We start from the raw sequence: 24,293 nt of genomic DNA, 5'->3' as shown, positions 1-24,293 counted from the left end.
GAGAACGGTAATGGTTGATGATATAGTCGATAGGAGGTATTGTAGCCATTATTCATCCGTCCACTTCAACAAGTGGTTCCATACACATATAATTATAGCAGGAAACATTATGTACCCCCAAATCTTTTCAGGTCTGAAGTTTTTGATTTCACCTTGAATGTTTTGATATTCTATCCCCATGGCAACTGCCCATTGTGAACTAACAATTGCGGAAATGCATAGATCCATACGTTTACTTTAAAATGGTTTTCTATGTGTTCTTGTTTGTCATCTCTCACTAATGTCCATATGTCTCATCTCAGCCATGACCTTTTGGAAGGGATATGTGGAATAACCTGCACGGGCTCTTTCTGTCCTCTAAACATCAGTAAATGAAGTGAATGCAAGTCTGTGATACCATAGTGTACTAGAGTTGACCTAATTTTGACTATGGTGAGTAAAATAATTTAAATGTGATCCATTGAATTCACCAGCATGCTGTTTTTAATTTCTTTCTCTAACACTTTCCCCATATCTAGGCATCATTTCATGGGGAGTGGCTCAAAACAGGAAGAGAGGACCTTGTGTCTGCCTCCGAGCAGAACTCTTTGAATTCTTCAAGGTAGTAGACCCCCTGCTGAATGTTTGAAAGAAACTGTGGAGGCAGTGTAGATGCAAAATGAGTGTATTTGCTGAGTGTACCTGTTACCATGTAACTGCATTGCAGTTACTGGCACAATACACATGCCGACTACAGTAGAATACTAAATCACAGCCAACTGTTTATTTGTTTTGTAGTTTGTAGCCTTCTATTACACCCAACATCACAGCCATGGCTTAACTTGCTTTGTCTTTTATCTGTTGTTTTTCTTCTGCCACTAATTGGATAACTGGCTTATGAGCGCAACTCTATGGTTTATTGTGTTTTTGCAGATGTTCCACCGAGAGGGTGATCAGCAATGTTCCTCAGTATGTGGAGAAAGGGCTGGTGTCAGGGAATGTTACCCCCCCATCACAGCCTAGGGAGAACAATCTCAACCCTGGTAAAAAGAGAGCACTGAATTTGTGTAACAAATGATAGGTCCAAAAAAGACTGCAGGCGAGTGATGATTGAATGGATTACGTCATGTTAATTTAGGGCTAACAACTGTCAAAAGCAGGTGATTATCTTTGGGTATTGCCTCTGTCTCAGGGCAGATTTTTACATCTCTCAAGTATAGGTCCAAGCACACCTGTAAATGTCACCTCCACCAATCACAGCAAAAGCCAAAGGTCAGAGAAGTATGAGGTCATCGATGATAACTTCCTGTCCATTGATCATGGTGAGACACTCCTTACATTCCAAACACTAGATTGCGTTGAAGAGTATCTCTTGACTGAGGGCCCCGTTCAGTCAAAAACCCGCTAACTAGGATGTTCTTGAGGCAAGACAAAACATCACTTGAGTAGAAGGATTTGTGTTTTCATAGAGGGCTGTAGCACCAAAGGGAATGATGATGATAATGATGTAGGACCCTCCAGTTCCAACACTCCCCCCAGCAGCTATGAGTACCTACTCCATCTCAAACAGCAGGCCGGTTCCCATCTCAGGGCCCAGAAGGAACGCAATGTCAAAGGTCAGTGGTCAGAGGGAAATGTCAGAGGTCTTTGACAGGGCAAAGTGGAAATATACTGGGTGGATTTGTTGATACTAATGTACCTGAATCATGTTTTTCACAGCATGTGGTAGTGATCAGAGCATGACCCTAAGAAATAGGCCTTTCACTGTCTAGGATGCAAAATTATTCTTCAAAATGTAGGCCTAGTTAATGTTTGGTTTGCGTTTAGCTAAAGTTAATGTATTATTTTATTTTCTCTGATAGATCTCTCTCTGAAAAAGGACAAACTCCAGCATCTTCTCCTAAAACTCGACACTATGAAGGGCCCCCTGGGGCAAGACACTAGATGGCAATACAGCAGCGAGCGAGACGAGCCAATGGGTGTACTTACAGTACTAATGTCTAATGTCTTGCAGTACTAACATCTCTAAAGGCAACAGTGCTTCTAAAGAGATAGTACTACAGTATATACAGTACATGTCATACAGACATAATAACTGATAATGAATCACAATTAAAAGCAGTCCAGTCTGTGGATGTGTGATTGATGTCCAGAGTGATGTGTGTTCTCCCTCTCTAAGGAGCCTGCAGAGGATGACAGGGCTCATGCAAATCCTGGGGACAGACAGAGAGAGGCAGCAGGTGAGAGGACAGCCAACAACCACATGGAGGATAGGTAAGCAAGCACACAGCAACTCACAGCCCCTAGCAAAGGATGTCGACTCAGGCATTGTTTGGTTGTGCACATTGAGTATTACATTTATTGATTGATTATTAATAACGTTTTTGAGATTTTTGTTTTCATTTCACAGACCTGTGCATATGTCACCCAATCACAGAGAGAGCATGAGCCCAGAGGATGAAGATGCCTGTGACCATTACCTGCACAGGTAGTGACACACCTTTCTTGCCACACACACTGTTTAAATGGACCTTCTTGCTGAAGTTTATTTTGTCTCTGCAGGGGGAATAAGATGATCCACAGCTGTTGGCGCAGAATCTTCCAGTCCTTCAGCTTCCCCTTCACCCTGGCTACTGCCTTCATCATAGAGCTGCTCAGCTTCATCACACAGTATGTCATCAAGGTAAAGTTGCTCTTCGAGGGATAATGATGTGCATGGGTATATTCAGATTAATAACTAGAATTCAGTTATTTCAAAGTATATTATATTTGGTTGCATTTAGTTCACCTGTCTTTACCTGTGTGCACACAGGTGTTGATGGTGGGACTAGTCGTAGTGCTAGGGGAACAGGTGATCACACCTCTGTTCGGGGCACTGTTTAGCCACACCCTCCAGCCCATGGCCAGGTGTTTCCTCAACGTCTCATGGGCTGTCAGGGCCATTCTCCACTCCCTATTGGCCATTGTTAGGGAAGTCTTTATGCACGTAGCGCTACTCGTCCAATCGTTCAGGCTCGTGGAAGTCAACATGGCTGCTGCTGAGCCTCATGGCAGACAGGACGTGTGATTGAGGAAGCCCAAGGGCAATTAAAAGCCTATAAAGCTAATATAACCTAACTTTTCTCAGTGATTGAAAGTGTGCCTTTATGTTTAGGACAAGTGTTGTAGTTTTTAGTTAGTTATTACTAGCTACAATTATACATGAATACAAATATAATAATTACATATACAGTACACCCAATATCATTCTATCATAGCTGCACATGGAATACATCCATTCCTTCCAGTTATTCATAAGAAAACACCATTTAGAAACAGTTACTGAAATCACAAAATGTGTTTATTTGCAATGTGCTGAACACATCATTCAAGTGGGGTTGAACCATTGTTTTTGAAACAACACTAAGGTCTTCGTGTGTGGACATCTACAGTATGAAACTTCGGTTTACTCCTATAGCAAACACTAGTGACGCCACATAATCACTGTTGAACTACACGTAGTAGTGAACTACGTGTAGTTCAACAAGTAATTTAATTACATTTTGCAGTAGCAAAATTCTAATCTTGGTAGTGTTTTGCCATGTAGCAGTGTAGCTAACTACTGGAACTACACACTACTTTGTTGCTAACAAGAAAATAAAATATAGGTGAAGTAGGCGAGAATTTTCTTTCTTTTTTGGCATTAGACCTGCCTAATTCTCACTACACATTCTGTTAACATCTGATTCCGGAGTGATTTGTTCTTGCAATATGTAGTCTATGGTATTTCAGATTTAGATATGATAATTTTTAAGTATAGTAGTTTGGATGGAGTGAACTACTTTTTCGGAGGCTCTAATAGTTCACTATATTCTTCTTAAGGGTAGCTTTAGTGTCGCTTAATTTCTTCCAGTGTGAAGTAATTGGTAGCTTGGTAAACTATATTTTCTATATAGATTGCATGCACTTACATTATGACTTTAATTCCTAAAATACTAGTTCTTCAACACTGCAAATGAAGGTAATACAGAATGACTTCATTCACATTAAGTCTGGTCCCACACTGTTTTACAGAAAACACACGTTTCTGTTTTCAGATTTACATTCGTCCATTTACTCAGTCAAGACCTGAAAAGTGGTTGAGCTTTTTTAGGCCCAAAATAATCATTTATAAACATTTTTGTCTGTGTACAGTGTTCGTTTGGTTCCATAATGTCAGTTTTATTTTTGAATAAATGCATCTTTTGCATCTTTTGCATCTTCCTCAATGTGAGTCTGAAGCCCAGAGTGTGAGTCTGAATGGTGCATCTGTGGGTTACTTGGTCGTCTGTTTGCTTGGTCGCCGGTTTGTTTCGTTGAGCCCTTGCGCTGCGATTCCCCCATCGACGTCCTGATGCTGGAGCAACGGGACCTGGCTCCAGCTTCATCCTCCATGGCTCTGTCATAATCGTCTGACAGACAGATCACCGAGTGCATATTCTTATATTGGTTTTCTGTCTCTGACTCCTCTTCAGAAGTGCTTTTGTGTCCGTCTTTAGGATGTCTGATTTGGTGTGTTTTCATCCTGTGACTCTGAGGCCTTTCTGTGTTTGTTTGGTCCTCAGAGGCCTCGCTTACATCTGCGTTCTCACTAGAAGCACCACTAGAAGCACCCACAACATCTCTTGACTTATCCGTCCTTTCCCCCTCAGAATATCTCTTCTCTTTTGTGTCAACGGCGCGTTCCCACTCCTTCTCCCATTCCCCCTCTTCCTCCTTCTCCATATCCCTCTGCTTATTCCTCTCCTTCTCCTTCTTGTCTTTTGTCACAGCCCCCATGCTGATGGTGCGCTCAGCTTTCCTGCCATTGGAGATGAGGGTAGGAGTGAGGTCTTTAACCAAGGGCTCTGGCATCACCAGTATAGGCAACATGTCACCTGTTACGGTCCTGGAGCCGCAGTCTGGATGGCTGCTGTGGGAGCGTGGTTGTGGTGGGATCAGTGACTGTTTCCTGGTGTAGACCCCATGTCTCCCATAGAGGCTTCCGGAACCTCCCGAGGCATCGTAGTCTATGCTGAACCCTTTGTTCTGGTAGCAGACCTCCTCAATCAGGGGGATCATGGGCCTGCCCGAGTTCACCTGTCGATCACGGAAAGAAGGGGCATTTAGAAGGTTGCTTTGAGTTGAAATGGTTGCTTTGTGACTTGTTATGTTCCAACTGATGCAGCGTTGTCCTTGTCCGTGCAAAAGTCTCATTGGTCTCGTTCAGAATTTCAAACGTTGGACGTGACGTTGGACAACTATGGACAAGCAATTCAGCCCGTTTGACAGTGTTTTCTGAAAAGCTTTGGCTGTACGACCAGATCAAACCGCCCCTCCACGCCCATACCCCGCCTCCCAGGATGCCTCTTCCACAGAGCCAAACAACCTTATCACATTCTGTTCATGTGTTACTTTACGCACACATTTCTGAACAGCGGAAATAAAAACCCTGTAGCGTTTTGAACGAGCTTTCTCCAAAAATATCTATTTTGTGGGCTAATTTAAGACGACATGATAGACATGTAACTACAACCTTCTCTGTCTGTTGTAACTAAGGATACTGCAGTAGCACAAACATAAGCAGTACGCAAACAATATTATTTGCAATATCCTTATCCTAAATGTGGTGTGAAACCAAATGCATTTAGCCTACATGACAACATGACATGTAGCCTAACGCAGTTATTTCGCAACACCAAACGATATGATAGACAGTACGTCATTGACATTTGCCAGAGTAGCCTGTTTCAGCTCTGGCCAGCTGAACTAGCACATACGCAGAAGGTACGGTTGTTTAGCTATCGGGAAGAAGCTTCCAGAGAATCTGGTCACGCAGCCACACCATTTTCGCAATATTAAAACACCACACATTAGCTTCCTTAATCGATTCAGATAGATACTAGATCTATTCTATGACTGAATCTATGATATTCCGCTTACACATGGGGTTGGGTACTGGCCATAAATCGGCTTCAGTCTACGATGCAAAACACAAGTCAGTATTTCACCTCATCACCAAACTCACAATAATTACATATACAAACTATTACATACAGTGACACATTTTTTATTGTTTTGGCTCTGTGCTACCATGCTACCATGATTACGGATAATCCTGAATGAATCATGAGTAAGGAGTGTCACCCCCTGATCTGTTTCATCTGTTCTGTGCTTGTCTCATCCCCCCTCCAGGTGTCGCCCATCTTCCCAATTATCCCCTGGGTACTTATCCCCGTGTTTTCTGTCTGTCTGTGCCAGTTCGTCTTGTTTGTTCAAGTCAACCAGCGTTTTCTCTCAGCTCCCGATTTTCCCCAGTCTCTCTTTTTCTCGTTCTCCTGGTTTTGACCCTTGCCTGTCCTGACTCTGGGCCTGCCTGCCGTCCTGTACCTTGGCCACACTACTCTGGATTATCGACCCCTGCCTGCCTTGACCTGTTGTTTGCCTGCCCCTGTTGTTGCAATACACATTGTTACTTCAACACAGTCTGCACTTGGGTCTTACCTGCTCTTAACTGGTCTTACCTGAACTGGCCATGGCTGACCCAGCAGACTTGGACCAGCTCCGCAATGCCATCTCCTCCCAAGGAGCCCTCATTGGAAGGCACGAGGAGTTGCTTCTTGGTCTGACGGAAGGGTTCCAGGACATGGCCGAACGTCACGACCTAGCATTGGACACTTTGCGGGAGCAATTCCGTGGTTTGCCTACTAGGCAGCCTACCACAACAGTAACCTCCATGCCCCTCAGTAACCCTGCTGGTAGCAGCCCCGTCACCCCGGATTCCCAGGGACCCCACTTACCTCACCCGGGGCACTACGATGGAGATTCCAGAATCTGCCGGGCCTTTCTCTCCCAGTGCTCCCTCATTTTTGAGCTGCAGCCTTCTTCGTTCCCAGGCACTCGCCTGAGCCCGGCGGTGTGGGAGCAACAATCTGCCATCTGCCTCAGTCTGGAGGTATTCGTGGAGGAGGTGAGAGAAGTTTTCAAGGCTCCGGTGTCCAGGAGAGAGGCTCCCCGGAAGTAACTCCAGCTTCGGCAGGACTTCCTCTGTGTGGTAGACTATGCGGTGGATTTCCGCACGCTCCCAGAGGAGGGTGCCTGGAACCCAGAAGCACTGTTCGACGCGTTCCTGCACAGATTATCGGATGAAGTAAAGGACGAGTTTGCAGCCTGGGAACTTCCGACGGATCTCGCCTAACTCATTGCTTTAACCATTCGGATCGATGGTTGGCTACGGGACCGTAGGAGGGAGGAGAGGTCTGCTTGTGGTCCCAAACGCTCACTCAAGAATCCAACCTTGCATCCGATGAACTCTGGAAGTCCCCGGCATCTTCGTCTCCGAGAGGATCCGAGCTTACCCGAGTTCCTCCAAGAGCTTCCGAAGACTGCTGATTTGACCCTTCACAAGCCGATGCAGCTCGGCAGGGCAAGGCTGTCTCCAGCCGAATGCGTACACAGACTTAACACCCAGCGCTGTCTGTATTTCTATACTGCCGGTCATTATGTGTCTACCTGTCCCTTAAAGAGACCTAGCTAATTGGTAGGAATGAGTACTCTAATGGGTGTTAAGGATAATGTTGCTTCTCCTCCTACTCACCCCCCTCTCCATGCCACCCTGCTGTGGGGCGACCAGCCCAAGTTCCTCCAGATACTCATCGACTTGGGGGCTGATATGAGTCCTATGGATGTTACCCTGGCGTCCGAGCTGGGCATCCCCACTCAACCCCTCTCCATTTCCATGGGTGTTAGAGCGCTGGACAGGCACTCCATAGGCCGGGTCACCCACCAGACCAGTCTCTGCAGGTTCCCGTGGTATTGGGATTCTCTTGGCTCCAGTGACACAATCCCTCGATTGACTGGCCTACTGGTGCCATCGGTGCCACACTCATTGCCTGAAGTCAACTCTGCCTGCCCCGGGACATCTTCCTGGGGGCTTGGAAATTGGACCTCTCCGCCAACCCCACAGACTACCAGGACCTGCGGGAGGGGTTCACTAAGGCCCGGTCCACTTCGCTTCCGGAGCTCCAACCGGTATCCAAGAAGGTCAAGCCGGATGCGCTGGCACGCCGCTATAGCCCTGCGGCTACACCCCCGGAAGCCGAGACCTTTCCCCCCCTGCTCCAAAGTCATTAGCCCCTCTGCTGTTCGTCCTCTGTTGTCCTGTACCCTCCGTATACTTCCTACTTTTCGTGTGTCTAGATGTAAACCCATGTCTCACAGCTCTTTGTCTCCTGTCACCTGATAGTGAGAAAGGTACAGAGGCATAAATATCATACCCACCAAAAATGCTAGCCTCCCCTGTTTTTTGATTAGAATATCTTGGGGGGTATGATATTTGTGCGTCTAACTTTCTCACTCATCATTATTCACGATTCATTCAGAATGATCCATAATCATGGTAGCATCCACATTAATGTAGAAATGTTTAGAAACATAAAAGTGACTCCAAAATGACACAATACATTATTTACCATTCATTTCTATTGGGTACAAAATAATCTGAACTACAACCAAAACAAACAGCAAATGCATCCAACAAATTTGTAGTCACAAGCTTTCTGTAATCATTGCGTGCTATGAATATGGGACCACTTATCTTTTTACTACTTTAATACACATAAGTGAATTTGTCCCAATACTTTTGGTCCCCTAAAATGGTGCAAAATGAAAGCTGACAGTCTGCACTTTAACCTCAGTCGATGTATCATTTGAAGTCCAAAGTGCTGGAGTACAGAGCCAAAACAACAACAGAAATGTCACTGCCCCAATACTTTTGGAGCTGCACTGTACATGTAACTATTATGGTTCATGTGTCACTGTTACACATCACCGATGTGTAACATTTACAGAGTTCACCATAATACATTTTCTCAAACTGCACTACATTTTCTTGTTGCTGCATCTTGGGAAAACAAAACACAATGCAGAACCACGACGTCACAGTACAACCACAGGTGCCATACAATTTGCATATTTATGCAATGGAAGTGCATCACACGTAAACATTTAACACACATTACACCACCTCACTGTCACAACCACAACATCACTCTAGTGCGTACGTCAAAGCAATGCTTTCATGGAAAACTCACCATCTGGAACCCCCTTAAGCTCTATACAAACAGCATTAGTGAAAAAAGACATCAGGGGCATAGAGGGAGAGAGTGAGGAAGGAAGGAAAGACTGTCTGATATGCTGAGTTTGAACATGTTCTGCCATCCACTGGTTTAGGAGTCACAGCTCAGAGATTGAGCTTAACTGACTTGCCTAGTTAAATAAAGGTAGTTGATATGGCGTTACAGACGTGTTTAAAAATATAGATATTAGTCTCAAGGTTTTTTTGCCTTGTATTACACTGTAGTTTAGATAAGTGGTCGATTAGTTTAGATTTGACAGTAGCTAGGTTTCCATCCAATTGGATTGTCATACCAATATTCTAAAACCTGCATATAGAAAATATGTGCATTTTCCCAACCAGTGTGGTTTCCACCAAATGGACTTGTTGTGGATAAATATCAGATGTAGTTTTTTGACAAATACTGTTGTGTTAAATAGCAAATGTGCCTACTATGGTATTGGCACGTGCGTTCTAGGCAACAGCCCTCGGATGCAGTGCGGGTAGGCTCGTCTACGTGATGAGATTATTATAGATAAGAAGTGAGGCATCGATCATCATGTCACCAGAATCAGACCCTTTGATATTTATTGGAGAGGAGCATTAAGATCACCGTGTACTTTCACCACGCTGTGAAGTTCATCATCATTCATTTCATCAGTAGTCTAACAAACTGCATAGCTTCCCGAGTCGTAGTGGGAGGACCACACAGTATATCATCGCGTGACTCCAAGTTTACTTCAATATCATGGTTATTGTATCAATATTTGCCCATAAAGTTGTTTCCTCTGGTATTTCTCAGAAAATTAATTGGACGACACAAAAAGATCCCACTTTATGTAGCGTATTTGGTTTTGTCGAAATTTGGAAAGTACACCAACAGCTTTAAAAAAGAAACTTGCATAAAAAGTTTGGATGAAAACCTGGGTAATGACACATTTAGCTCAGATTAGGGTTGTATAAGCCAACTATCCTTAGTTGCTTCATTGTGTTTGACTGTAATACTCATTTATGTGGCTTTGCCATTCCTGGCCATTCCTTCAGTCGCAACTGGCCAGCAAATGGTCATTCAATATTTCAACACCTGGATCAGTATATTTCTTTCACTTGTGTGTGTGCTTTAGTTGCCCCTGTGTGTGTGTGAGAGTCATGTGTGTGGATACAGTGTGTGTTATGTGTACATGGAGCAGCCCTTACCACATTGGGGTGCTTCCCCAGGATGACAGCCCCTCGTCTGGCCGGGTCCCGTCTCCGTCTCCTCTTGGCCCATCGGATCAGCAGGAACAGGATGGCCACTAACAGCAGCAGCATCCCACCCATGATACCGCCAGCCATCCTCACATCCATGTCCCTGAACAACCGCTCTTCTCCGAAAGGTGTCCGTGGAACTATGGAGGAAAGGATGGAGGGATAGGAGAGACAGTTTAGAGTATGAAGTCCAACTGCCCGCACAACTGGTCCATTATCTTCACTTTGCACCGGCTCGTGCTCATAGCCCTGCGGAGTCCTATTCATTCATCCGAACGTTGTGCCTGACGCTCAGATGAAGAGAAAGTCTGTGTCTGGTTTGTAAGCAGTCAGTCAGTCTACACTTCTTTGAATGGGGAGAAAATACATTCTGGGAAATTCGAGCAGCTTGACGTCCATCGTATTGTATTCATGTTGCCTGGAGTAGCATGATTGACTGTGCATTGAAGGGGAGAGGGGGGGGGGGGTGAACTGGGAGATCACAAGGTCACAAATATTTAATGAATAGACCAACCACACATTAAAAGCCACAAAGAAATAGTTAATTGGCCACAAAATCAACATTTTGCATTTTGCAATGACCATCTTAGTCTCCGGACTTAAAACACATTGAAAACCTGTGGTTTGAATTGAGGAGGGCAATCCCATAAGCGCATAGGAAGGATATAAAGGACATTTTAGAAAGGTTCTGTGCCGTTATCCTCGCAAGGTAAGGCATTGAAAACAGGGTATCAATCATTTTGACCCCTAGCTTAAAATATATATACATATTATATTACTTGTTAAACAAAATCTCTTTCTCTGAGCAATTGTATTAGTATAAAATAATATCATTTCCCATTTTTGGGGGGAACATACAATATACTGTAGCTCTGTTTTCCAATTATATATTTTATACAGTAGTTCTTGCTCATCTTTATCAAGAGTGTCAGTCATTTGGAATGCAGACCGTAGGGAGAAAGAACAAGGACACCGTCATTTAGCGTACATCCCAGAAACTGATTTTAATGGATGTTTGTAAAAATCTGTCGTGATTTTTGTGTTTTAACAGGCCCACAATGTGGTACTAAACAGTTTGGCTGTTTTTGATGCATAACATTTAGATATAGTCAATTTCGGGGTTAGAAAATATTTCTGTTAACTGCCATTTGTGTGAGCTGGTAGCATAGCTAGGCATGTTGAAATCTGTGGTGATACTTGAAGCTGTTTTTAAGTGTAATGGGGTTGGATGGTGACAATGACATGAACATGTATTGGGGTTGACATCCATACAAGCACTTTTTATCCCCGATTTTTATCCCAAAATAGGGGGAAATACCATAGCCTAACTGTAGACTGCTTTTGATGGGGGCCAATGAAGAGATTCTGAATCTTTCCCCCCCATTGAGGACGCGTGAGTATAGTTGCCATGGCATTTCCAATGTTTCGATTTCAATTGATGTCTTTCCTGCATCTACAGGCTACACTGTAAGAAAATTGTATTGTTCTTTATTGACATTCAGAGAGCCCTAGTGGTATTAACCAGTGTTGATCAGCTCCATATGTTGTGTGTGCACACTACTGTCATTGTGACTTTCCCTACCTATCAAAGAGCTGATACTGTGTGTGTGGGTGTGGTCTGTATGTGGGGTTCCTGTATCCTCACCCGCCCCTTCCCCTTTGACGTGTCAGTCATGCTCAGTACTTACCTGGCTGGCCTCTTTGTAGCAGCTCTATGTCGACTGAGGCTTTAGCAACCTCACCTGATTCCTCATCCATAGCGACCACCTATAGGATAAATAATGATATTACAGAGAGCTGTAGATTAGAGACAAAAAAGGCTTCTATGTGTATTTGTAACCCTAATGTTAAATTAAGCTAATTTCAATGTGTGTGTTACCTACAGTTGTATTACTACTGGGCCACTTATTGGCCTAACCTAGCTATACAGTTAGCCAGGGACGACTAGTAAAACCAACTGTCCCTGTTTAACAAATCCAGGTTTTTACACTGAAAAAATATATAAACGCAACATGTAAAGTGTTGGGCCCATGTTTCATGTGCTGAAAAAGAATATCCCAGAAATGTTCCAAATGCACAAAAAGCTTATTTCTCTCAAATGTTGTGGACAAATTTGTTTATCCCTCTTAGTGAGCATTTTTCCTTGCCAAGATAACCCATCCACCTGACAGGTCTGGCATATCAAGAAGATGATTAAACAGCATGACCATTACACAGGTGCACCTTGTGCTGGGGACAATAAAAGGCCACTCTACAATGTGCAGTTTTGTCACACAACACAATGCCACAGATGTCTCAAGTTTTGAGGGAGTGTGCAATTGGCATGCTGACTGCAGGAATGTCCACCAGAGCTGTTGCCAGAGAATTTAATGTTTATTTCTCAACTATAAACCGCCTTCAACGTTGTTTTAGAGAATTTAGCAGTACATCCAACCGGCCTCACCGGCCTCACTCAACTGCAGACCACGTGTATGGCGTCGTGGGGGTGAGCGGTTTGCTGATGTCAACATTGTGAACAGAGTGCCCCATGGTGGCAGTGGGGTTATGCAATGGGGAAGGCATATGCTATGGACAACTAACACGATTGCATTTTATTGATGGCAATTTGAATGCAAAGAGATAATGTGACGAGATCTTGAAGCCCATAGTCGTGCCACCGCCATCACCTTATGTTTCAGCATGGTAAATGCACGGCCCCATGTCGCAAGAATCTGTACACAATTCCTGGAAGCTGAAAATGTCCCAGTTCTTCCGTGGCCTGTATACTAACCAGACATGTCACCCATTGAGAAAGTTTGGAATGCTCTGAATTGAAGTGTGTACGACAGCGAATTCCAGTTCCTGCCAATATCCAGCAACTTTGCAGAGCCATTGAAGAGGAAGTGGGACAACATTCCACAGGCCCCAATCAACAGCCTGATCAACTGTATGTGAAGGAGTTGTGTCGCACTGCATGAGGCAGATGGTGGTCACACCAGATACTGACTAGTTTTCTGATCCACGCTCCTACCGTTTTTTAAGGTATCTGTGACCAACAGATGAATAGCTGTATTCCCAGTCATGTGAAATAAATAGATTAGGGCCAAATTTATTTATTTCAATTGACTGATTTCATCAACTGTAACTGTAATTGCATGTTGCGTTTTATATTTTATATTTTTGTTCAGTATATATTTGTCTGACTATGATCGTACCTCGAGGAAGTGCCTCTCGAAGGGTCGTAGGCGGTCGGTCTTAGCGATGATAACCCCTTCCTGGGTGATGTGGTACAGTGCAGTTGTGGCTGATGTGGGCGGGAGAGAGTAATGCATTTTTGGATTCACCCCCTGTAAATGGAGGGAAGTTAAACCGAGAGATGATACACCAGGAACCAAGATGGGATGAAAATACTTTTGTTTATTATCCCTTGAAACTAACTAAATGTAGTCAGACACACATTATCCCATCGCTTACATCTACAAAGTCCTGGTCTATGGCTTGGATGAGAAGCACCTCGTTCCCATAGGTGGAGACTAGCGTGGCAGGACTGGAGTTCTCGACGATGAAGCCCTTGTACGTGGTTCTGTTGAAGAGGGGAGGGAACCGGTTCTCTGCTAGCACCCGGACCAGCGCTGTCGCCACACTGTACTTCTTTGGGTCATTCAGCTGAGATGCCTGTACATGATTGATTGTGTTTTCAATGTCAAACAGTCCAGGAAGATCCCATTTCAGATCTATTTGGTTGCCAAATTAGATTTTAAAAGGCTCTTAGTACGGCACTTATTGTCTTATTTGTGGCTTTTTGATTAGGAACGCTACTGATACTAGTGCTTTTATCGTTGTTTCATTCAAGATTTTCTTACCATGATGCGTAGTCGGAATGTAGGTGTCAGGTGTCTGTTTTCCACCCGTCTAGTCAATGTGATCTCTGCTGTTTGGTTGTCAATCTGAAACCTATTTTTGTCAGCACCTGAGGCACATGTAAATACACAGGCCACCGGGATGTCACACAGAATGACCACATGAGTTCAATTCTGTCAAGTGTCAGGCTTCAATGCAATCCTTTAAAAAAATAAACGTCAGAGCAGTCTACTGGCCTCTCAATAGGCCTTGAAAATGCCTATTGGCGACTATGGATTAAGCAGACACTATTAGGTAGGCCCACACCTGAGAGAATGGAGTAGAGCAAAGGCGTATCAAGGCTTCTGTCTCCATCTTCGGCATGAATTGGACCAGGAGAGAAATTCAGTAACATGTCCTGAAACCAGAGAATTACTGCATCTTAGAATCCACATGGATTGTTCAATCAATCAATTGTTAGATCTTGACTCCTGCTAGGTTGCCCTCGTAAAAGAGATTTCTAACTTCAAGTGTCTTTCCTGGTTAATATATTAAGGGTTAATTTAAAACAAAAGAATCAATAGTGTATTCAGTATGCACATCCATATAATTCAAATTCTACAATGAAAGAACTAAGCAGCAGTCATGACCTGGTCCTTTTCTGTGATGTTGACTGTGTAGACGGGATTGGTGCAGACAACCGTGTGTTTGTTGTCCTGGGAAATGGGTGTGCACGGTAGGAACTGAGGGTACTGGTCGTCCCCATCCTTCACGTGCACAGTCAGAGAGGCGGAAGTGTTGTACCACTCCTTGGTGTTGGTTTCCTGGAGTAGATATTTATTATTATTTTTTACTTAAGCTTCAGTAATGATACCCAATATAATAGAAAACTCTTCCACCTAGCAAGACTGAGAGCAAACCCTTACCGAAAAACCACATTGATTTCACATGTGGAAAATCACAATTTCACATTTCACATCACGTGAAACCATGTGTTTTTGGAACACTTCACATGTGATGACATTTCATGAAGTTTCTCATGTGAATTTTCACGTGATCACATAACCTTTCACATGTGGATTCAAATGTTCACATGAGATTTCACAGGTGATGCCCTGTGAACAATAATGACTCATTATGATACACCCTCTGTCACCCTGATCTGTTCACCTGTCTTGTGCTTATCTCCACCCCCCCCCCCCCCCCCCCCCCCCCACCAGGTGTCTCCTATATTTGACTCATTATCCCCTGTGTATTTATACCTGCGTTTTCTATTTGTCAGTTGCCAGTTCGTCTTGTCAGGTCTTACCAGCATGTTTCTCCTGTTCTCAAGTTTTTGTTTTCTATTCTACCCGGTGCTGACCTTTCTGTCTGTCCTGACCCTGAGCCTGCCTGCCGTTCTGTCCCTGATTGACTCTGACTTGGATTACGATCCTCTGCCTGTCCTCGACCTGCCCTTTGCCTGCCCCTTTGTTATAATAAATATTCTGAGAATCTAACTATCCGCCTCCTGTTTCTGCATCTGGGCCACATCCAGAGTCGTGATACACACAGCACTTTTAACATGGTGTTTTCAATTTACATATTTGACACACTTTAACAAACAATACTACATTGTGTATGTTTATTTATACAGTCATTATTATTCAACATGTCTTACCTGGGATTTTAACTCACAACCTCTTGGTTTACAGCATTCCGATCTTCCTGCTATGCCACAATGTCTGTGTCAGTAACCGATTTTGACTGTATTGCTACACTTTGGACTTAAATTAAATCCCAACCTTGTTGAAAATACAGTCAAGAAAATACAGTCACTAAATGTGTAGTGCCATGGTATTGCATGTAGAAATGTTTCATCCCCATGTTGTCACATTTATTCCACATTTGTTTCACATGAGATAATGTTCTCCCATGTGCTCACATGTTGTCACATGTGGTTTTATGTTGTCGCATGTTATTACATTAACTTCACATGAAATTACATTTGATCACATGAGATCACACAAAATCACGTGGTCACATGAAATCCATGTGTTTTTCTGTAAGAGAAGACAAAGACATGGTCGGGAGAGTATTCAGCCCAGCCATGTCCTTCCACAGCATTTGCGATTTAAGGTTAGAGAATGATGCTGCCTGCAAGATGAAATGTGCTTTGCATTGTAACTATTTATGATCGGTTGCTCTCCACAGAGTATTTGAGGATGGCTTTACTCATAAATAGTTGAGTAGATTATAATACACGTCTAGTCAGGCAGTGGCATAGTAATAGATTACATATTTTCAGATTATCATTTTCAATTATATGACTAGGCAGGGAGTACACAGTTATAGCCTCTGGCTTTCAGAATTATTGGCCTCTGACCTCAATGTGTTCTTGTTGATTAATGAAAAAGGGGATTAGTAGCAGAAATGGGTTCAAATGGTATTTGTTTTCTTTAAACATTTTCAGCTGTGCTTGATTGAGCATGTCTGACTCAATGAGCTCACTTATAGTCCAAGAAGTGCAACCCCGTCCGTCCGGTACCTCAGACAGGCTCAATCAGACGCTCAAAGTATTTGAAAGAAAACACATACTATTCGAACCCAGGTCTGATAAGTAGCAGGTCTTACCACAGCGTAGATGACTAGCTGCAGCTGGGTTTTGGTCTCATAGTCCAATGGCTTGTCCAGGATCACTTTACCACTGTTGGGTAGGTCTATCCTGAAATAGCTGGCATCAGGCTGGGATGAGAGGAAATGAATTCTCATTAATTTAGTGCACAGATGGTCTACCGAGCGATTGACACAGAGGTGTAATCAGCAAGGTTAGGAAGTACAGGAGCATTTAAAATAGATTTCATTTGAGTAGATGTTGGGTTGTGGATATATTGGGTTGTTGTTTGAAATTAACAGGAACATGACAACAGGATTCAACACTGTGGTGAAGTGCCTACTAGAGAGTGAGGAGTTTTATTGGTAAAAATACAGTTTGACTGCTGTCAATTAACTCTTCATACTCTCTAAATTCTGTCACACACGGTCCGATAATGATTCTCTGTAAGTTCAAGCTCATGGTACTGTCAAATCAAATCAAATTGTATTTGTCCCATACACGTGTTTAGCAGATGTTATTGCTGGTGTAGCGAAATTCTTGTGTTTCTAGCTCCAACAGTGCAGTAATATCTAACAAGTAATATCTAACAATTTCACAACAATACACACAAATCTAAAATAAAGGAATGGAAGTAAGAATATATAAATACTTGGGCGAGCAATGTCAGAGCGGCATAGACTAAGTTACAGTAGAATAGGATAGAATACAGTATATACATATGAGATGAGTATGAAAATATGTAAACATTATTAAAGTGACTAGTGTTCCATTATTAAAGTGGCCAGTAATTTCAAGTCTATGTATATAGGGCAGCAGCCTCTAATGTGCTAGTTATGGCTATTTAACAGTCTGATGGCCTTGAGATAGAAGCTGTTTTTCAGTCTCTCGAACCCAGCTTGGATGCACCTTTACTGACCTCGCCTTCTGGATGATAGCGGGGTGAACAGGCAGTGACTCGGGTGTTTGTTGTCCTTGATGGTGTTGTTGGCCTTCTTGTGACATCGGGTGCTGTAGGTGTCCTGGAGGGCAGGTAGTTTGCCCCCGGTGATGCGTTGGGCAGACCGCCCACCTTTTGGAGTGCCCCGCGGTTGTGGTCGGTGCAGTTGCCGTACCAAGTGGTGATACAGCCCAACAGGATGCTCGCAATTGTGCATCTGTAAAAGTTTGTGAGGGTTTTAGGTGCCAAGTCAAATTTCTTCAGCCTCTTGAGGTTGAAGTGGCGCTGTTGCGCCTTCTTCACCACACTGTCTGTGTGGGTGGACCATTTCATTTTGTCAGTGATCTGTACGCAGAGGTCCTGTTGATTTGGATAGGGGGGTGCTCCCTCTGCTGTTTCCTGAAGTTCACGATCAGCTCCTTTGTTTTGATGATGTTGGGTGAGAGGTTATTTTCCTGGCACCACACTCCCAGGGCCCTCACCTCCTCCCTGTAGGTTGTCTCGTTATTGTTGGTAATCAGTCCTACTTCTGTTGTGTCATCTGCAAACTTGATGATTGAGTTGGAGGCGTGCGTGACCACGCAGTCATGGGTGAACAGGAAGTACAGGAGTGGGCTCAGAATGCACCCTTGTGGCGCCCCAGTGTTGAGGATCAGCGAAGTGGAGGTGTTGTTTCCTACCTTCATCACCAGGGGCTGGCCCGTCAGGAAGTCCAGGACCCAATTTCAGAGGGCGGGGTTCAGACCCAGGGCCTCGAGCTTAATGATGAGCTTGGAGGGTACTATGGTGTTGAATGCTGAGCTACAGTATAGTCAATGAACAGCATTCTTACATAGGTATTCCTCTTGTCCAGATGGGAAAGGGCAGAGTGCAGTGTGATGGTGATTGCATTGTCTGTGGATCTATTGGGGTGGTATGCAAATTGAAGTGGTTCTAGGGTGCCAGGTAAGGTAAAGGTGATATGATGCTTGACTAGTCTCGCAAACACTTCATGATGACAGAAGTGAGTACTACGGGGCGATAGTCATTTAGTTCAGTTACCTTTGCTTTCTTGGGTACAGGAACAATGGTTGACATTTTGGAGCATGGGGAACAGCAGACTGATAGGGAGAGATTGAATATATCCGTAAACACTCCAGCCAGCTGGTCTGTGCATGCTCTGAGGACCTGGCTAGGGATGCCGTCTGGGCACGGCAGCCATGCGAAGGTTAACACGCTTAAATGTCTTACTCACATCGGCCACGGAGAAGGAGAGCCCACAGTCCTTGGTAGTGGGCCACGTCGGTGGAACTGTGTTTTCCTCAAAGCGGGTGAAGAAGATGTTTAGCTTGTCCGGAAGCAAGACGTCCGTATCCACGACGGGGCTGGTTTTCCCTTTGTAGTCTGTGATTGTCTGTAGACCCTGCCACATACGTCTCGTGTCTGAGCCATTGAATTGCGACTCTACTTTGTCTCTATACTGACGTTTCGCCTGTTTGATTGCCTTATGGAGGAGATAACTACACTGTTTATATTCAGCCATATTCCCAGTCACCTTGCCGTGGTTAAATGCGATGGTTCGCACTTTCAGTTTTGCGCGAATGCTGCCATCTATCCACGTTTTCTGGTTAATGTAGGATTTAATAGTCTCCCACACACTCCTATACACTTCCTGATAAACTCGGAGGCTACCCAGAACATATCCCAGTCCGTGTGATCAAAATAATCTTGATTTCGATTGGTCAGACCAGCATTGAATAGTCCTTAGCACGGGTACTTCCTGTTTGAGTTTCTGCATATAGGAAGGGAGGAGCAAAATGGAGTCATGATCAGATTTGCCGTAGGGGGTGCGGGGGGGGGGGGGGGGGGGGGGGGGGGCTTGTAGGCGTCCCGGAAGTTGTAGTAGCAGTGGTCAAGTGTTTTAGCAGCGCGAATACTACATTCAATGTGTTAATAGGACTTCGGTAGCATTTTCCTCAAATTTGGTTTGTTAAAGTCCCCAGCTACAATAAATGTGGCCTCAGGATATGTGGTTTCCAGTTTGCATAAAGTCCAGTGAAGTTCTTTGAGGGCTGTCGTGGTGTCGGCTTGAGGGGGAATATACACGGCTGTGACTATAACCGAAGAGGATTCTCTTGCGGGGTAATACGGTCTGCATTTGATTGTGAGGCATTCTAAGTCGGGTGAACAAAAGGACTTGAGTTTCTGTATGTTAGCTCAATTACACCATGAGTAGTTAATCATGAAACATACACCCCCGACCTTCTTCTTCCCGGAAAGAATTTGTATTCCTGTCTACGCGATGAACTGAGAACCCAACTGGCTGTATGGACTCAGACAGTATATCCCGATGTTTCCGTGAAACAGAGTATGTTACAGTCCTTGATGTCTCTCTGGAAGGAAATCCTCGCCCTGAGCTCATCAACTTTATTATCCAGAGACTGACCATTAGCGAGTAATATACTCGGAAGTGGTGGGTGGTGTGCAGGCCTCCTGAGCCGGACTAGAAGTCCACTCCGAGTACCTTTCCTCCACCGGCGGTGTTTTGGATCAGCCTCTGGAATCAGTTCAATTGTCCTGGGGGGTACGAGCAAAGGATCCGAGTTGGGAAAGTCATATTCCTAGTCGTAATGTGTTGGAGGAAATTATAGTTGAAATTATTAATTATGTATACATTTTAATTAGAACCATTTATTTTAATACTATTATGTTGTGGTATGAAATGTATGGGTTTTTAGTTAAACTAGGACTGAAAATGTAGTTAAAACGAATGAATTGTCTGTACCTTGCGGGTTTAAGGGAGAAGGAGGGTATATCTCTTTAGACAGATAAGAATGTTCTTTGATGTTCCATTAGTGGAGAAGAGTATATCTTTTAGACAGATTGGAATGTTTGCTTTATGAGGGGAGTAGGAGACAATCTCCAGACCTGAAGACACTGCGCTATTGTGTGGATCGGAGAAAGTGTGCGAACTGATGACGTCATTTTGATCTTCTCTTTAAAATGTAATGTTCTTTGTATTTTGGGTGAGTACTCATCAAGAATAAATGCTGAACTTGTTTTTAAGACTGGTCTCTCGCTATTTCATGCAAATAATAAATTTACAACTTATTGTGAAATAGAGTGTGAATTTGGTTTTGGCTACAAAATATATAGGAATTTAGAATTCCTCTAACATAATGCTGGTGAGTTACTGCCGCTCTGATATCCAAAAGTTATTCCCGGCTGTATGTAGTAACACCATTTTTTTGAGGGGGGGCTAATAATATACGAAATAACACATAAAAAAACAAAATACTGCAAAGTTTCTTAAGAGCTAGAAGCACGGCAGCCCTATCTGTCAGTGCCATTTTTCATACCAAGGCTCTGTCGATGATGTAGGTGATGGTGTCTCCATCAGCATCGATGGCCTTGACGGTGAAGACTACAGAGTTGACTGCAGTGAGCTGAGGATTGATGAAATACAGAAGACCTGTCATTATGCATCTGAAACACAAGATTATCTATATTATCAAAGTGTGATCTAGAGATGTATCTTTACCTCACTTATGTAACGTGGTTGTATAGTCTTCTCAACGAACTTTGGTTTGTTGTCGTTTTCATTCAGGATCTCAACTATGACCCTGTATTCACTCTAGAGAAAGAAAACAGTATTTTCAGAAACTCAGTGTAGGTATTTCCTCTCTTTCATTTTGAGTCGGTTCACATTCTAAATGTAAAGGTTGGGAATAACATGCTGTAGGCCTAGTTGAGATAATGGTGTAATTGAGATGCCTTACCTGTATTATGTCATCTTCATAACATGTTAATGCTGCCATCAATACAGATCCCTGGCGCTTGGAGAGAAAAAGCTATTAATTAGACTTGTTAAGTATGAACTGTCAAAGATATTAATGTGTCCTATTCAATCAAAACAGATAACTGGTTTTCTGGTATAAGACTTAAAACAGAAGGACAGCAACAGCGTGATGTCTTATTACCTCTCGATCCAGGACTCTTAAAACGGATGAGTTTAGCCTGATGGTTCTCCCTTCAAGGTAGAACCAATTGGCGTTCTCTCCGGTGAGGCACAAGCGGATGCTATTGACTCCTGTAGGGTCCCCGATGATGCTGAGGTTCGCTATGAACTCTCCTACGGGGCTGTTCTCGCCCACCGTTGCAAAGATGTCCGACCCACCCAGGCAGAGGCTGGCTGTCAATCAACAGACACAGATTTGGGGTCAATGGCTCTCAATTAAATTACTTAAATGAAAAGTCAATGACTTATTGTTTATTAGCGGTTCAACCATAAGTAGCGTTGTTCTCTTTATTAGGCCAGGTGGCATTGTAGTTTTGGATTAAGTGGTTAATTACTAAAACCATAACATGATACCAGTGGTCACACAGTATTTGCAGTTTCATGTTGAGGCAACTTGAGAAGCAAGACCGCTAATCCCCACAGTGAGAGTTTGATTGAAATCTGGCCTACCTTTGATGACATGGTAGGACGTGTTTATTACCAGCTGGCAGAGGAACAGCCCCCATGGGGTCAACATCTTCCTCTAGCCTCCTGAGCCTCCAGTCTCTCAGCCACACTTGGAACCCACAGAAACCAGCAGCAAAATAGCGGTGTTACATTTTTATAACTTAATCCAGCAGAGACCGGATGTTAAATTCTGTATTATATGCTAATTATTATTGACAGCATTTATGTAACCAGGATCCCCCAAAAACTTTAGTGATTAAGATGGTTTGTTTTCCAATATGAAGTACAGTCAGTCCAGCACTAGTTTTTTTGGCTCCTCGTATAATCAACTTTTAAATTCTCAATATTTTCCTTTCTCTGACGTTTTTTAGGCCTATGTCTTACACCAAAACAAGGCAACTTGTGTTATTTACCATAATTCATTATGACTAAGGTTGACTAATGAACCACTCCCTCGAGTAATCCTTTCATGTTTGTTTTGTTTTATGTTGTTGATCACATTAAATGACTGCAGTTTGTTTAGCCTGGGGCCAGTGCTAGTCAATTGTTAGCCTGTGTACCAGTCTATTTAGCTATTCCCCTCCATGTCATGCTAAACATGTTTGGCATGACATTTCCATAGGGATTTGACATGAGAGCAGAAACAGACTGGCACCCAGGCTAGTCATTTGTTGCTAGGTCCATTTATCAGATTGCTCTGCCTATGAGTGTCCACTGAGTGTCAGTCACCCTCCTTCCTGCTCTCAGCAGTCAGAACCTGGATTGGTCACACACCTTTACTGCTCTCAAAACTTTACTGTCATAGCATCAATGATTATTTTTTCTCCCCAATTTTGATCTTGTCTCATCGCTGCAACTCCACTAAGGGCTCGGGAGGTGACGGTTCGAGTCATGCATCCTCAGAAACATGACCCGCCAAACCGGGCTCCTTAATACCCACCCGTTGAACCCGGAAGCCAGCCGCACCAATGTGTCGGTGGAAACATTGTTCAACTGACGACCGAGGTCAACCTGCAGGCACCCGGCTGGCCACAGGTAGTTGCTAGAGCGCGATCAGTCAAGTAAAGCCCCCCCAGCCAAACCCTTGTCTAACCCGGATGATGCTGGGCCAATTGTGCTCCGACCTATGGGACTCCCGATCACGGCCTGGTGTGATACGGCCCGGGATCAAACCCGGGTCTGTAGTGCCTTAGACCGCTGTGCCACTTGGGAGGCCAACTGTCATAGAATCTTACTTTAATATATTTTACTGTTTGCTATTTATTGTTTAAATGACAGTGTGTTTAGATGCCACCTGTGGCTTGAGTGTAAAAATGAACACGCTGCTCAGTGTAGTTATGTTCAGTGTGAGAATTAGGCTATGTGTCTGAGTCGTGAGTTTGGAAGGTCTCGTCTGACCTCTCTGACCTAACAGCGCAAGAGAATCATGAGGTGACGTACAGGTACATCACGATGGGATGCCCAAAGTTTCCTTTACATGAGATCATTCATGCTCAGTGATACTATGCTTGCTTAGTAACAGAATACAGAATGTACCGTTTTTTTGTCTCACTTTTTCAGTTGAAATTTCATGGAAGTCACCATGATCACTTGGTGTTCAATACAATAGTGTGGTTCAGTACAAGTAGTACCTTATGATGAATGTGATTACTTTTACAGACGTGGCAATTAAGATTATAACCGCTGATTTGATGCGGATAAAATAGAATTGTCTCAATGTGCCAAATTGGAATAACGCCGGCACCGTGGATATGTTGGACAACACATTAAGAACACCTTCCTAATATTGAGTTGCTTCCCAGAGTTGTTAAGTTGGCTGGATGTCCTATGGGTGGTGGACCATTCTTGATCCACACGGGAAACTGTTGAGCGTGAAAAACCCAACAGCGTTGCAGTTCTTGACCCAAACCGGTGCGCCTGGCACCTACTACTATACCCTGTTCAAAGGCACTTAAATCTTTTGTCTTTCCCATTCAACCTCTGAAAGGCACACATACACAATCCATGTCTCAGGTGTCTCCAGGCATAAAAATCCTTCTTTAACCCGTCTCCTCCACTTCATCTACATTGATTGAAGTGGATTTAGCAAGTGACATCAATACGGGATAATAGCTTTCACCTGGATTCACCTGGTAAGTCTATGTCATGGAAAGAGCAG

At 43.7% G+C, this 24,293-nt stretch overlaps 1 protein-coding gene across 2 annotated transcripts; it reads right to left on the bottom strand.

Moving 5' to 3' along the window:
* Nucleotides 1-741: 741 nt before the first annotated feature.
* LOC116375270 (cadherin-related family member 5-like) lies at nt 742-23,219 on the bottom strand. Of its 2 annotated transcripts, none has more exons than XM_031831965.1 (14): nt 22,139-23,214; nt 21,651-21,862; nt 21,450-21,506; nt 21,212-21,304; nt 21,030-21,116; nt 16,772-16,882; nt 14,809-14,982; nt 14,486-14,576; nt 14,182-14,288; nt 13,793-13,993; nt 13,534-13,665; nt 12,028-12,106; nt 10,289-10,479; nt 742-2,192 (listed from the first exon to the last, which is right to left on the bottom strand). In XM_031831965.1, exons 1-14 carry the CDS (start codon nt 22,203-22,205, stop codon nt 2,154-2,156), a joined length of 1,641 nt encoding a protein of 546 aa, XP_031687825.1. In that variant the 5' UTR covers nt 22,206-23,214; the 3' UTR covers nt 742-2,153. The 2 variants fall into 2 exon arrangements, with proteins under 2 accessions (XP_031687825.1, XP_031687824.1); XM_031831964.1 differs by lacking the exon at nt 742-2,192 and adding an exon at nt 3,298-5,076 and having other exon boundaries at nt 22,139-23,219.
* Nucleotides 23,220-24,293: the final 1,074 nt, after the last annotated feature.

The sequence above is a fragment of the Oncorhynchus kisutch genome, linkage group LG9 (genome assembly GCF_002021735.2).
Source record: "Oncorhynchus kisutch isolate 150728-3 linkage group LG9, Okis_V2, whole genome shotgun sequence".
Taxonomy (NCBI): Eukaryota; Metazoa; Chordata; class Actinopteri; order Salmoniformes; family Salmonidae; genus Oncorhynchus; species Oncorhynchus kisutch.
The sequence above is the reverse complement of the archived record's forward strand: the minus strand, read 5'-3'. Positions and strand labels throughout refer to the sequence as shown.

Coding starts and splice junctions, on each gene's coding strand:
- LOC116375270 (XM_031831964.1), bottom strand. CDS start 22,205: ATGTTGACCCCATGGGGGCTGTTCCTCTGCCAGCTGGTAATAAACACG. Junction 13,994..14,181: donor CATTCCGACTACGCATCATG/GTAAGAAAATCT, acceptor AATCATGTACAG/GCATCTCAGCTGAATGACCC. Junction 12,107..13,533: donor TCGAGAGGCACTTCCTCGAG/GTACGATCATAG, acceptor TTTATCCTATAG/GTGGTCGCTATGGATGAGGA.